Genomic DNA, 13,897 nt, shown 5'->3' on the forward strand with positions numbered 1-13,897 from the left:
TGCTTGAAACTCCTCAACCATTGCTTTCATCCAGTGATCATACTTAGAAGCTTGTAAGAAGGTTGTAGGAACAAAGTTCAATGTATCAATAGGGTGTTTAGTAGCATCCAAAGCTTTAGGTTTAAAGATTCCAGCCTTGGACCTAGTAGTCATGGAATGAGTATTGGTGGAAGGGAGAGGTGAATGGGGGATTAGAGAGGTAGGTGGGATAAAAGAATTGGGCAATGGTGAAGTAGAGTGTAGGGTAGAATCTGACACTGTGGGAATGGAGGAAGAGGAAGTAGGGGAAGAGGAAGATGGTGATGCAGGTGAGGACAAGGGAGAAGTGCAAGGGATGGTAAATGGAAGTGTGAATGGTGGATACTAAGGGTGCAGACTAGGTTGCAACTGTGAATTGGACTCTGTGAGCTCATGTGGTTTATGAAAAGGGAAATTAGATTCATTGAAAAGCACATGGCGAGAGATGTAGAGTCTGGATGTAAGAGGATCTAGGCAACGATAGCCCTTGTGTTGCAAACTGTAACCAAGAAAAACACAGTGAATGCTTTTCCCATCAAACTTGGAAGCAGAATATGGTTTAAGCCAGGGATAACAACTACACCCAAAAACCTTAAGCTTTGAATAATCTGGAGGTTTGTGAAAAAGTAATTCCCATGGAGATTTGTCAAGACCAGAGATTGGAAGCCTGTTTATCAGATACAAGGTAGTAGAGAATGCCTCAAACCAAAATGAATGTGGAACCTTTGATGCAGTGATAAGAGTCTGAGCAGTTTTTGTGAGGTGCCGATGTTTCCGTTCAACACAACTGTTCTGTTCCGGTGTGTGAGGACAAGAATATTGATGCAAAATACCATGCTGTAGAAGAAAGGAATTAAAATTTGAACTTGTGAATTCACCTCCTGAATCAGAGCAGAGAACTTTGATTTTATTGCCAACCAAGTTTTCTACATAACACTTGAAATCCACAAAAACTGAATACACCTCAGATTTGAGCTTCAATGGGAACATCCAACTATATTTTGTGAATTCATCAACAAATAACACGTAGTACTTATAACCACTGAGAGACAATGTAAGGGCAGGTCCCCAAACATCACAATGAACAAGTGCTAAGGGCACAAATACAGAGCTAATACTTGCAGTGAAGGGCAATTTGTGGTTTTTGCCAATTGCACAATCTGAACAGAAGAAAGAAGTAAACTTTTTATCACTGTAGACTATAGTACTACTATTTAAAGTCTTCCGAAAAATAGCAGAAGATGGATGACCGAGCCGATTATGCCAAATTTGTAAATGAGCTTTGCTACTGACAAGAGCCGAGGGAGAAGTGAATGCTGGAGGAATGCCTTGAAAAGGATAAAAACCATCTTTAACTGGTCCTCGGAAAAGCATCCTCCCCGAAATACGATCCTTGATTGTAGAGCCATCAGAATCAAAGGTTAATTTGCAGTGATTGTCTCATAAGAATTGATACGCAGAAAGAAGGTTATGCTTCATTGCAGGAACATGTAAAACATTATTCAGACGAAAAGTGGCAGTAGGAGTAGTAAAAAAGGTTGTACCAGTATGGTGGATGGGCATACCTTGACCATCACCAATATAAACCTTGTCCTGACCATTGTAAGGAGTGGGAGAATGAATGGCAGAGATGTCATTGGTTATGTGAGACGTGGCACCAGAGTCCATAAGCCAAGTAGGAGAAGAGGATTTGATGGTGGTGTGAGCACACATAGCTGCCAATTTTGCAGGAGGAATTTTTCCAACAAAGGCATGATTCATCCGTTCAAAACAATCCAATGCTTCATGATCTGGAGAATGACAGATTTGGCAAGGATCTCGGTGACTAGTGGTGGTTCCAGAAAGACGAGTGTAACTTCCAGAGTTGCGATTGAAATTGCCTCTAGAATTTCCCCGATCGTTATTGCCTCGATAGTTATTGTTTCCTCGATAGATATTAACCCTGTAAGTGCCTTTGCCACGATTGAATTGCCTGGGAGTAGAGATGTACAAGTTCTATCCAGGAGGACCCTGGGGTGTGGGAAGAAGAGGCGCTTGAGAGTGTTGATACTGAGCCGCATAAGCTTGAAAGGGTTCAGATACTGACGAAGCTACAATCTTCTTCTTACAATTCATGAACAATTCTTTATTGATCAGCAGACCATGTAGTTCGTCCAATGAAGTAGAGGAAATGCGTAGCATAATGGAGTCAACAAAAGACTCATAATCCTCAGAGAGACCATTAAGAGTAACTGCAATCAGATCACTTTCAGAAATCGGAGCACCGGCAGCCATGAGTGCATCAGAAATGGTTTTGATTAGCTGAATATAGTTAGAAATTGTGAGATTTCCTTTCTGAATAGTGTGCAGGCGAGATCGAAGCTGGTGGATATGAGCAGCAGATACGCCGCCAAAGCGTTGCTCAAGATTCAACCATAACTCTCGAGACGATGTAACACCAACAGTAAACGGAATGAGATTTTCCGAAAGGGTGGAGTTAAGCAAGATAAGGATATTCTGATCCTTTTCATACCAAAAATCAAAAGCCGGATTTGGAGTGCTAGTGGTGTTGCCAGATGCATCAAGTAAAAATGGCGAAAGACAAACATTCGAGCCATCAAGAATCCCTGTAAGCTTGTAACGACGAAAAATTGGAGCAAACAATGCTTTCCAAACAAGATAATTGTCATGCTTCAGCTTGGTAGGAACCATACAACTGATGTGTTGAATTGAAATCAAAGAAATTGAGGGAGAAGACGGAACCGCTGTGAAATTAGGGTTCGTCGGGGACGAATTTGGGGCAAGAACATTAGGATTCATCGGAGAGGAACTCGACGATGTCATCGTAAGCGAGAAAGATAGTAGAAGATAAGAGAAGATCGATCAAGATCCACAAGAAATTGAAGATGGAAGATCAAAGATCGAAGAAATCTCGAAGAAATCAGAGATCACAGGGAGCGACGGAGAAGAGGATCGAAGAAAGACGGTTAAGCAGAAAAGGGGATGATACCATATTAGAAATATATTTCTCATTGATTAAAATGACTTACATTGGAGGTATTTATACACAGCAGCTAATAAAGTTTAGTTATTAACTAATGTAACTAATTAAACTTAATCTATGATTAGTTACAAATCAGTTACAATAAGAAAACTTAAAAGCTAAGTAATTGCTGACTGTGTTCCAGCCTTGGACTCTAGCTGGCACTGTTGAGTTGTCTGAGGATAATGTGTGTCTTTATTAAGACCCAAAAATAATTTTAAAAGTAAGATAATCTTAAACTTAGTGAAAATACAATGTAAATTAGGGGTGGGTGTAACATTATCTTTCATCTCCACCGCCCATCTTTTCTTCCCTTTCATTTGGGCCACACACGTGGCTTTCCAGATTTTGCTCCAAAAATTTGAAGCATTCTAGAAAATAATAAATTTACAATCTTGCCCTCGACTTAATTCGTTAATAACTTCTTCATTATAACTCCAAATTACGTTTCGTTTGCGCCCACGTGTTCATAGCGACGAGTTTACGAGGATACGTCAAGAAAACAAACCTTACGTGACATAACAAGGCGGTCAACAAAAGTCAATTGTATTTGCCTCGAAGAGCATTTTCGAAATTTCAAATTTTAAAATTATACCGTTCGTTACAAGCTCTCTCTAGTACTGTCTAATTTTATGCATATACTTTCAAAAATAGAATAGCATCAATAAATTATGTCCATTTCCATGTACGAAATTCTTAACAAACAAAATAGCACAAATAACATAATTATATGTCCATCTCCATCTATGCATGAGTACCCAACCCCTTCTCCTCATCCGTCGATTCACGTTCCACCAGGTCTCTTGAGCCACTCGGATTCTCCGGCTGCATCTCCCTTCTCCCTTTTCCAAACCTTCCAACCGTTACGTAATGTCGAGCAAAGAAATTGAAATACGCAAGGTTAACAACGCCGAGGCCAGCAATGATGTAGTAGTAGTAGTCCAGCTTATTCTTGTTAAGGTCATGACCGCCGAGCCAGGGCGTTTCCCCCTTCTTTTGGGTTGCCTTGTGGACTATATTGACTATCAAAGAGCCTAGATAACTCGAAACCGATAAGCTGAGGAAGAAGACTGCCCCGGCAATAGTCCTCATACTCTCCGGCATTTGCATGGTGAAAAACTCCATTATGGAAACAGCCGCAAAGGCCTCAGTCAACCCTGATAAGACAAACTGTGGTAAGAGTAGGCCAAAGCTCACGGGTGAAATGAATGATCCGTGTTTCAAAGCAGTTTTCCGACGGTGCTCTTCAACGATCCCAGATACCAACATGGACAGAATGGACAGCACAATGCCGGTGTTGATCCTCTGTTGCATCGTCAGTCTTTCGTCCCTACCGCTCATTCTTTGGGCCAGCGGGAGGTAAATTTGCTCGTAGATGAAGATCCACGTTGCGAGTGCAAGCATTGCTATGATATTCATCCATCCGGGTGCGAATTTGAAATGCGGTCCTATGGATCTGTCCGTTTGCAATATTTGTAAGACCCCGAAAGTGTTATGTTGGTCCATGCACATGAAAGTCCCGATTGCTGTAACCCAAACTGGAAGAATTGCCACTAAGCACTTCAGTTGCTCAACTTGTTGGAGGCTACACAGCCTCCAACTGCTCCTAGGCTTGCCTTGATTGTCCAATTCATTCGGGTTAGTTATTATAGCAGCTCTGTCAAGGAACCTGAAGCGATTAGTGTGAGGGAGCTTCAAGATCGTATATGACTGATCAGATGCATTGTTTAGTGGAGGATCATAAAATGAGTGCTCGGAAGCCAGTGAAACCTTAACTCTTGATTTTCGACAGGCAGCTGTGATGACCTTGGCTATGTCCATAAAAATGCTCCCTTGAGGCTTCAAGTAAATGTAAGTGTGGCGGCCGACCAAGAAAATGGTGATAGAGGAAGCAAGGCAGGCAGTGGGAATGACAAACCCTATGACCCAACTGATATTGGTCTGGATGTACACAACTCCGGTGAGGGCCACAACTAGAGCCAGTGTGAAAGAGAAATACCACCAATTGAAAAAGCTTTGGAGTTGCGCCCTTCCTTTCACTGTCCTGGTGTCGAATTGGTCAGCACCAAAGGCAATGTTGCAGGGCCTGATGCAACCTGCTCCTAGGGAGAGCAGTAGAAGAGCAATGTAGAGGAAGACCAGCTGCCAAGGCTGGGGCTGAGGGCAATGTTGGGGCTCTTTGCAGGTGGAGGGTCTTAACTTATCTATAGATGCAGTAAGCGTCATGGCTCCCATACCCTGAAATAAAATGAAAAAGTGTAAAGAAAAATTTGCAACCATGAGTACAAAATCATCATTTTCCTGGATTACGTGATACTTTACTACCAAAAGGAAAAACCTAGGAAGATGAAGAATATATATGCAGGGGACAGACATGAGAAATAATTACAATGCACAATTGAATTTTTATAGCAAAATATGCATAAATATAACTAGTTACAAACGTTTAATAAGATAGATAATGAGACACACTAAACAGATGATAAGCCGTATATAAAACGGGTTTGGTTCTATATTGAAAGTTTATAGCCGGTTTGTATGTGTGCACATTTCCCATTCTTCTAAGTTATTTCACTTCAATGTTAGTTATGCTAGACTGAAATTCCAAATAATGGATTAAATGAAATTGATGATTAATCTAGAGTGAGATAGAACTTCTAATTGGAAAAGAGACAGACGAATCATAACTATTACCAGGAGAGATGACATGGATCCAACGAGGAGGGTACTAAATCTGCCCAGATAAGCATCAGACACAAAAGCACCTGCTAGTGTTACAACATTCGATGTACCATTCCATATATTAACCACATTTACCACAAATATTCCACTTAAGTTGTATCTTGTACTCAAGTACACTGTGATGTTGGCTATCAAACTCATCGAAGCCAGCTTCTCGAACGATTCATTCCCTTCAAATTAATCAACCAACGAAATAAAATTAACGAAATGGCAAACCAAAACCCCATCAGAAATCACATGAAAGAAAAAATTCAATACAAGATTATAAGATGAATGATATTGTGTACCAAGAATGTATTTGATAGCTCTCCATCCTCCTTTAGGGTTTGGAGGGGGCACTTGCTCTAATGGTGAAGAATCATTCTCATTCTCCATCTCTCCCTCTTTCTCTTTCTCTCTATTTTTCCCTTGCTGCTCACTTTCTCTGGATCCACATTGCATCTTTTTGTTTTATTACTTATTAGAGCTTAGTGTATCTTATTTAGGTAGTGTAAACAAAATTAGGATATAGATAAGTATCTAAGATTTGATTCTATCGGCTTACCCGGACTCAGCCCAAGATACGAAATCGGAAACGATTAGAATTTAATTAAGTAAAAAATTTGAAACTTTAGTCTTCAAGTGTTGACTTAGTTATGGTGGGAATGGATGACTGGTGAGAGAAATGTGGAGCAGCTTGTTATGGGTGTGATGACTTGTGAGTTATGGACACTGACTTGGATTCTATGTTTACGTTCATTACGTACCCTAACAAACTTCAGTACAACACATGTGCAATATTCTTCTTATCCTAAGCCTTAAGTTTCTCCCAACCTTAGCTGTATATTCAACGCCAAACTTACGTGTTTCCTAACGAGAACTTATCTGATCACTTTGGTTGTAATTTAGGCTTTTTAGTGATTGTTTACCGAATTTATTGAAATAATAAAACACAAAAAAAAATGCTTAATGTTGTGGTATAAATTTAGAGAGGGAGGAACGGCAAAGTGGGAGAAAAGTAGAGAGTAGAGAGGGCTTGAAGAATTTTATGATAACATTTGTCATCTCTTGGACCTTTATTTATACTAGTAACTTGCTTTTGAAGTAATACAAACATTAAATGAAAGATTTTCAGTTTTCTAAGGGTTTGTTTGATAATCATAATAAAATTCGTAGCATGCTTTTGATCATGTCGAGTTTGTTTGATGACCATATCAGTTTTTTACTTTTTGGTTTTTAAACAAAATGAAAATTAAAACCCAAATTAAGCAAAGCTACTTTTGTGAGTTTTTTAAATTTAGCTTGATTTTAGTTTTTAGATTTCATTTTAAAGAAACCTGAAAACTATATCAAACAAGTTTTCAGTAAAAAAAGTGAAAAGTGAAAAGTGAAAAAAAGAAAAAGAAAAAGATTATTGAACTGCCGCTAAATTAATAACCGTTGTATACATCAGGTACATATGATGATAGGGGTATGATATCCACACACCTCATTTTACTTCTTACACACCTTTTTAATTTTCGGCCGTTGGATCGGATGAATTGAAGAAGATCAACGGACATAAATTATCAAGGGGTGTGTGAGAAGTAAAATAGGGTGTGTGGATAGCACACCCCATGATGATATTAACAACAATAAATAAATAGTCATATTAATTCACACTATTGACTAATAGAATTGATAACTTGTTTAGCAGAGCTCTGAAAGGAATTAGAGCTCACCCATACAAACATTCCTGGAATGACTTTTCGTCATGCTTGTCAGACTAATCTTAATTTCAAGTTTCAATCTGAAACCCTAATTATGGTTTCTAAACAATTATATAATCTCGGATCACACATATTTATGAATGTGAATGAATTTACTATGTAGAAAGAACAGTGATGGAATCATAATTTCTTATAAAAGGGCGTCGTACTAATATTATAAAAAAAAACAGTTGGAGCTCATACAATACACCAAACCACTAACTGAAAACATTTATATCCACTACAACCATGGTTGTCCTCCATTTTCGTAAAGATGGAGAGAGAAATAAAATCCCCATTATCAAAGATTCAAAGTACACATCTACAAATGAAAAAGAGATTCACAAAATTTTAGTTAATCCTCGTTCCTATTCGCTAGGGGGAAAACACATCTTAAGATTTTATATAAATTGTTTGTGTAAATCACCTAAACTGAATAAATATATGATACAAAATATTTTTTAGACAATTCTGTTGGATAGGATTTGGACTCTTGTGTTGTTATCATGTATTAGGATATTAATCCTCTCTGTTGTAGGCTTTATCTCTTAGGACATTGATCTCTAAGTTTCCTGAATTACGAATTGAATCAGTTTTTACAATTTCTTTCCAGATATCTGTTGAGAGCAAGGTCTAAAATATCAGCAGTCCAAAAACACAGAATCACTACTACAAAAGGGTGTTATAGTGTCAGGAGGTGGTGTCGCTTTAATCTAATATAGTGGCGGATAAGACAATTGCGACACTAACTGAACATGACGTTGAATTTACTGTCGCCTATAAGCGTCATAAAATGTTTATGTCGCTTTTAAACAGACGTAAACATACATTTTAATAATTTTTAAATACTGGTGTCGCTTTTAAGCGACATAAATTATATATATATATATATATTAAATTAAATTTATACCCCTAAAAACTATAATTATATATATATATATTAAATTAAATTTTAAAAATTGGTGACCATTGGATTGACTTAAATATACATACGATTCCATTGCTTAAGTGTTATACATACAAAATAAATAAATTTAAATCTACTTAATAAATAAATATATATATATATACACACACCATGGAACTTGATTGAATACAAATTCTATGAAACTAATTTCGACAGTTATAAACGAAAAATCACGATTTAACGGTTATTTTAACTTCGATTTTGATGATTTTTTTACAGCTACACTCCTTGACCCTATATCAATACAATGAATGAATTTGATCTTCAATTTAAAATATTTACACTAGTGGATACCACAAATCTTATGTTATACTTAATGAAAGTATAAATAAAACTCTAAGTGTTAGTGAATCTATCGGTTTGATGAGATACACATCCTATGAAACTAATTTCAACGATCCAACCATGAAATTTGTTTGTATATGCTTCGAGATCGCATACGCCAAAAATAAAAAAAAAATAAACATTCAGAGATCAAATAACGGGACAAAAATTTTGACGGTTATAAACGAAAAATCACGATTTAACGGTTATTTTAACTCCGATTTTGATGATGTTTTACAGCTACACTCCTTGACCCTATATGAATACAATGAATGAATTTGATCTTTAATTTAAAATATTTACATTAGTGGATACCACAAATCTTATGTTATACTTAATTAAAGTGTAAATAAACTCCAAGTGTTAGTGAAATCTATCGTTTTGATGAGATACGCATCCTACGAAACTAATTTCAATGATCTAACCGTCAAACTTGTTTGTATATGCTTCAAGATCGCATACACCAAAAATCACAAAAAAACAAATATTCAGAGATCAAGGAATGGGACAAAACTTTTTGACGGTTATAACGAAAAATCACGATTTAACGGTTATTTTAACTCCGATTTTGATGATTTTTTACAGCTTTATTCCTTGACCCTATATGAATACAATGAATGAATTCGATCTTCAATTTAAAATATTTACACTAGTGGAGATACCACTTAGAGTTCATTTATACTTTCATTAAGTACATAGGATTTTGTGGTATCCACTGGTGTAAATATTTTAAATTGAAGATTGAATTCATTCATTGTATTCATATAGGGTCAAGGAGTGTAGTTATAAAAAATCATCAAAATCAAAGTTAAAATAACCGTTAAATTGTAATTTTTCGTTTATAACCGTCGAAAAGTTTTATCCCATTACTTGATCTCTGAATGTTTGTTTTTTGCGATTTTTGGCGTATGCGATCTCGAAGCATATATAAACAATTTTGACGGTTGGATCATTGAAATTAGTTTCGTAGAATGCGTATCCCATCAAAACGATAGATTCACTAATACTTAGAGTTCATTTATACTTTTATTAAGTACAACATAAGATTTTGTGGTGTCCACTAGTGTAAATATTTTAAATTGAAGATCGAATTCATTCATTGTATTGATATAGGGCCAAGGAGTGTAGCTGTAAAAAAATCATCAAAATCAGAGTTAAAATAACCGTTAAATCGTAATTTTTCATTTATAACCGTCGAAAAGTTTGTCCCGTTACTTGATCTTTGAATGTTTATTTTTTACGATTTTTGGTGTATGCGATCTTGAAGCATATACAAACAAGTTTGACGGTTGGATGGTTGAAATTAGTTTTGTATAATTCGTATCCCATCGAGTTCAATGGTGTATATATATATAAATATATATATATATTTATTTATTTATTTATGAAGTAGATTTAAATTTATTTATTTTTTACGTATAATACTTAAGAAATTGAATGATATGTATATTTAAGCCGATCCAATGGTCACCAATTTTTAAAATTTAATTTAATATATATATATATATATATAATTATTATAGTTTTTAGGGGTATAAAATTGTTAAATTAATATATATAATTATTTTAGTATTGTTAAATCAACAATGAAAATTTCCATACAAGGGTTGGCGTGGAAGAAATTCATTTTCTTGAATCATTACCGTTGCCTACCGAGTTCGTTAATCATGCAAATGCCAACGATGAGCTAACAGATGATGACAGGGAAGAAATATATTAATTATTTTATGTATTAATTAGACTATGTTTCAATTTGTGTGTGACGATATCTTATCATAAAATTATATTTATGTTTTTTTATTAAGTATTATATATAAATTAAATTTTATTTATTAAAATATTATATCAGATAACATAACTGCTTATTTTTAAATTTTGGGTTAAACTTTAATTTTTTTGGGCGGGAATTTTCCCGCTTGTTTCAACACCACTTGCAAGTTTGTTAGGCTCACGTCGGTTTGAATCGACACAACGTTTTCTTATTTCCACGCAACCTGCAATCACTGTATGTTTGTCAGGCTCGCGTCGGTTTGATCCGACGCAACATTTTCTTATTTCGACGCCACTTTCCTAAGTTTGTTAGGCTCACGTCGGTTTTAACCGACACAGTTTTTCCTTTATTTCAACGCCACTTGCCTATCAGTAAGTGTGTCAGACTACTTGACTTAGTGTCAGTTTTAACCGACGCTAAGTCCAAATATTTCGACGCCAAGTGCATTTCAGTCAGTGTGTTGAAAAGAAACAATAGAGCTCAATATATTGGCGTAACAATGCAGTCCTTATTTCTCATCTTTGAACCCTTTTCGAAAACCTGTGCTGACGTAATTTTTTTACAAAATTTCTTCTTCTTGAAATGGGTAGTGGCCGGAAGGGTAATATTCCCCAGAGGGTTTTTCTCCCCCCTCCTGTGTATGGAGCATCATCTTTCAGCAGCTAAGCGTCATCTTTCAGCAGCTAAAAAACTTCCAGTGCTACCAGTTTCAATTCGCCATCTTTCAGCAGCTCAAAAAGTTCAACATGCCGCCATTAACAGCCTCAGAGGAAGCTCCCTCACCGGAACAAAGCTCGTTGTGAAGCCCACTCGCCAGAGCATCAGAACCAAACACATCAGGTACTACATGGATATTTGAAAATAGTAAATGCTTCTTGTCTCTTTTTCTTGTATACATTCTGATGGGAGTGTAAATGCTTGTTGTCTCTTGTTCTTGTATGCATTGTGATGGGTGTGTTGAGTAATATTACTAGTGTGGTCTGTGGTGGTTTAAGAGTGGTGCTGTGGTGGCCAAGTACGGAGACAATAGTGTCTACTTTGACCTTAAGGATCTGGGCAACACCACCGGGAAGTGCGATTTGTATGGTTCAGATGCGATGATGATCCATATGTTAGTGAATATTCTGGTGATTTTTTTGGTTGTTTAAGAAGAAAATGAAAAAGAAGTGAAGAGTGTTAAACCAAGTCGTTAGTTTGTTTGTATTACTTAGTTTGAAGTGTTGTTTTTTATTTCAAACTCTTGTCTCTTTGGAGTTGGATAGGCTTAGGACTTTGTCAACGTCTTTAAGCTTTCTCTTTGTATATTTGAATTTCAAACCTACCATGTAAATTGGGTTTTCAAACCCTGAATGTAATATGTACATTTGGTTATAAAAATGCAACCCAAGCTTTTCTGGGTATGCAAATTGATGTGAAACAACCTTCTTCTCAATTTTACAAAACCTGCAATTCTTAAGTTTGTATAAAGAGCTGGCCTCAAAAGAAGTGAAGTTCTGTTGATTTTATGGACGACAACATCTTAATTGTTTTATTTATGGAGACGTTAGGTAATGTCGGTTACGACTGACAATAGATTGATTATTTTATTTATTTAACTTACGTGATGTCGGTTTGGACCGACAGTAAGTGTGACATTTTTATTGTTTGTTTGTTACTTAATGTCGGTTTTGACCGCCATCATATCAGATTTTCATGTCGCTTAAAAGCGATGTAAGAGCCGATGTCGCTTTTAAGCGACGTTGTTGTTCATTTATATTTTATATTACTTTGCTTCTTGGTGGCGGATTAAGGGGTTTAAGCGACGTCATTACCCTTTTGTGACGGTAGTATTGATGTCGTTTTTTCTATGCGACATTGCACGATTTAATGTCGGATTTTTACCAAAAATCCAACATTAATGGGTGTTTCTTGTTGGTTTTTCACCGCCACTGATGTGTCATTTTGTAGTAGTGAATATCGATAAAAATTGAATAAAAACCACGGAAATTGTAAGAAAAACTTGGAAATTTTTATTGAAACTTTGCAGGATGTTTATTTAGTCAATTATCTATTAGTTTATCACAAAAAATTGGAAGGAAATGCATTGCATGATGGATTTAACTGATTTAAGTTGATTATATAGCGAGCTGGCAAACATTATGAGTGTAGAAAATATGTAGTAATTAATGAAAGAAGTTTAAACACACCATAATCATTTATATATAATGAATTAGTACAATATTTTACACTTTATACATTGTATGGTAAGATACATGAGTGACTTAGTACCACATAGAGTTCCTATGAGGTTCAAAATTTTCACTATCTTCATCATCTTTATGTGTAGAGTAAGTGTAAAATGGGAGGGGTTCGAATCCCCTTGGTGTTTTTTTAAATATAGAAATTTATCCTAGATTAGGTAACCAACGAAATTTGAATCCACATCGTTGTGCAAGGGCAACACATCTCTCTACCATTGTGATAGCCAATTATATTGAGGTTTTGGAGGGTATCAACTAGCGAGGGTGAGAGGTATTAAATTGGTGGAGCCGGATTAGTTTATCCGGTGTGTAATACGGCAAGTCAAATTGAAACATGCATCCCGTCTCTCAGAAACTCTCTTAGGAGCTTGTGAGACTAACACCCCAAACCCCCGAATCCCCTTTCTATGCGTGAAATTGAAACATGCAATTGTCACCTCTCTCTCTCTCTCTCTCTCTCTCAAGCTGTCATGTCATGTCATGCAGAAAGAGAAACACAAGGAGCGTATGCAGATCCTAAGACCCATCACCACCGTCCAATCCAACCTGTGTACTTCTCTCCCACCCGAACCGTCCGATGCTCACCAACTCCATTCTACAAAACTCTGATTCAAATCAAAGCTCACAGCTTTAGCTTTTGTTGTTAACTAAGCTTCAAGAGATAACATAGAGCAGAAGAAGAAGCGGAGAGAGAAAGAGAGGAAATGGCGGGAACGAGTGGGAGTGGGAGGAGCAAGAGCGAGAAAGAGAAGACCAAGATGAGGGAGAGGTAGAGGAGGGCTATCACCACCAAAATCTTCCACGGCTTGCGCAAGCACGGCGGCTACCGCCTCTCTCCCCGCGACGACATCAACGAGGTGCTTCGGCATTTTGCCACAGAGGCAGGCTGGCTCGTTGAACCCGACGGCACTACCTACCGCCCACCCAACGTAACGCACCTGCCTCTTTTTTTAGTTTTTCCTTTCCTTTGCTTTCCTACATTTTCTCACCATCCAAACACATTTTGTTTTGTTTCCTTTCATTTCTTAATTTGTGGACGGAAGGCTCCTAATTGCTGCCCAGATTGTGGAACCCCCAAAGCGACCA

General features: G+C 36.8%; 1 protein-coding gene across 1 annotated transcript; it reads right to left on the minus strand.

Moving 5' to 3' along the window:
* Positions 1–3,661: 3,661 nt before the first annotated feature.
* Positions 3,662–6,300, minus strand: LOC103411157 (protein NRT1/ PTR FAMILY 2.8-like). Its single transcript, XM_008349801.3, has 3 exons — positions 6,070–6,300; positions 5,735–5,952; positions 3,662–5,278 (listed from the first exon to the last, which is right to left on the minus strand). The coding sequence occupies exons 1-3, from the start codon at positions 6,221–6,223 to the stop codon at positions 3,785–3,787; spliced, it is 1,866 nt and encodes a 621-aa protein (XP_008348023.2). The 5' UTR covers positions 6,224–6,300; the 3' UTR covers positions 3,662–3,784.
* Positions 6,301–13,897: the final 7,597 nt, after the last annotated feature.

This window comes from Malus domestica, chromosome 14 (genome assembly GCF_042453785.1).
Source record: "Malus domestica chromosome 14, GDT2T_hap1".
NCBI lineage: Eukaryota > Viridiplantae > Streptophyta > Magnoliopsida > Rosales > Rosaceae > Malus > Malus domestica.

Bases quoted from the DNA above. Each gene is read 5' to 3' on its own strand.
- LOC103411157 (XM_008349801.3), bottom strand. From the start codon at position 6,223: ATGCAATGTGGATCCAGAGAAAGTGAGCAGCAAGGGAAAAATAGAGAG. The intron at 5,953-6,069 runs GTACACAATATC...ATTAATTTGAAG, and splicing joins AGCTATCAAATACATTCTTG to GGAATGAATCGTTCGAGAAG. The intron at 5,279-5,734 runs GTAATAGTTATG...ATTTTATTTCAG, and splicing joins GATCCATGTCATCTCTCCTG to GGTATGGGAGCCATGACGCT.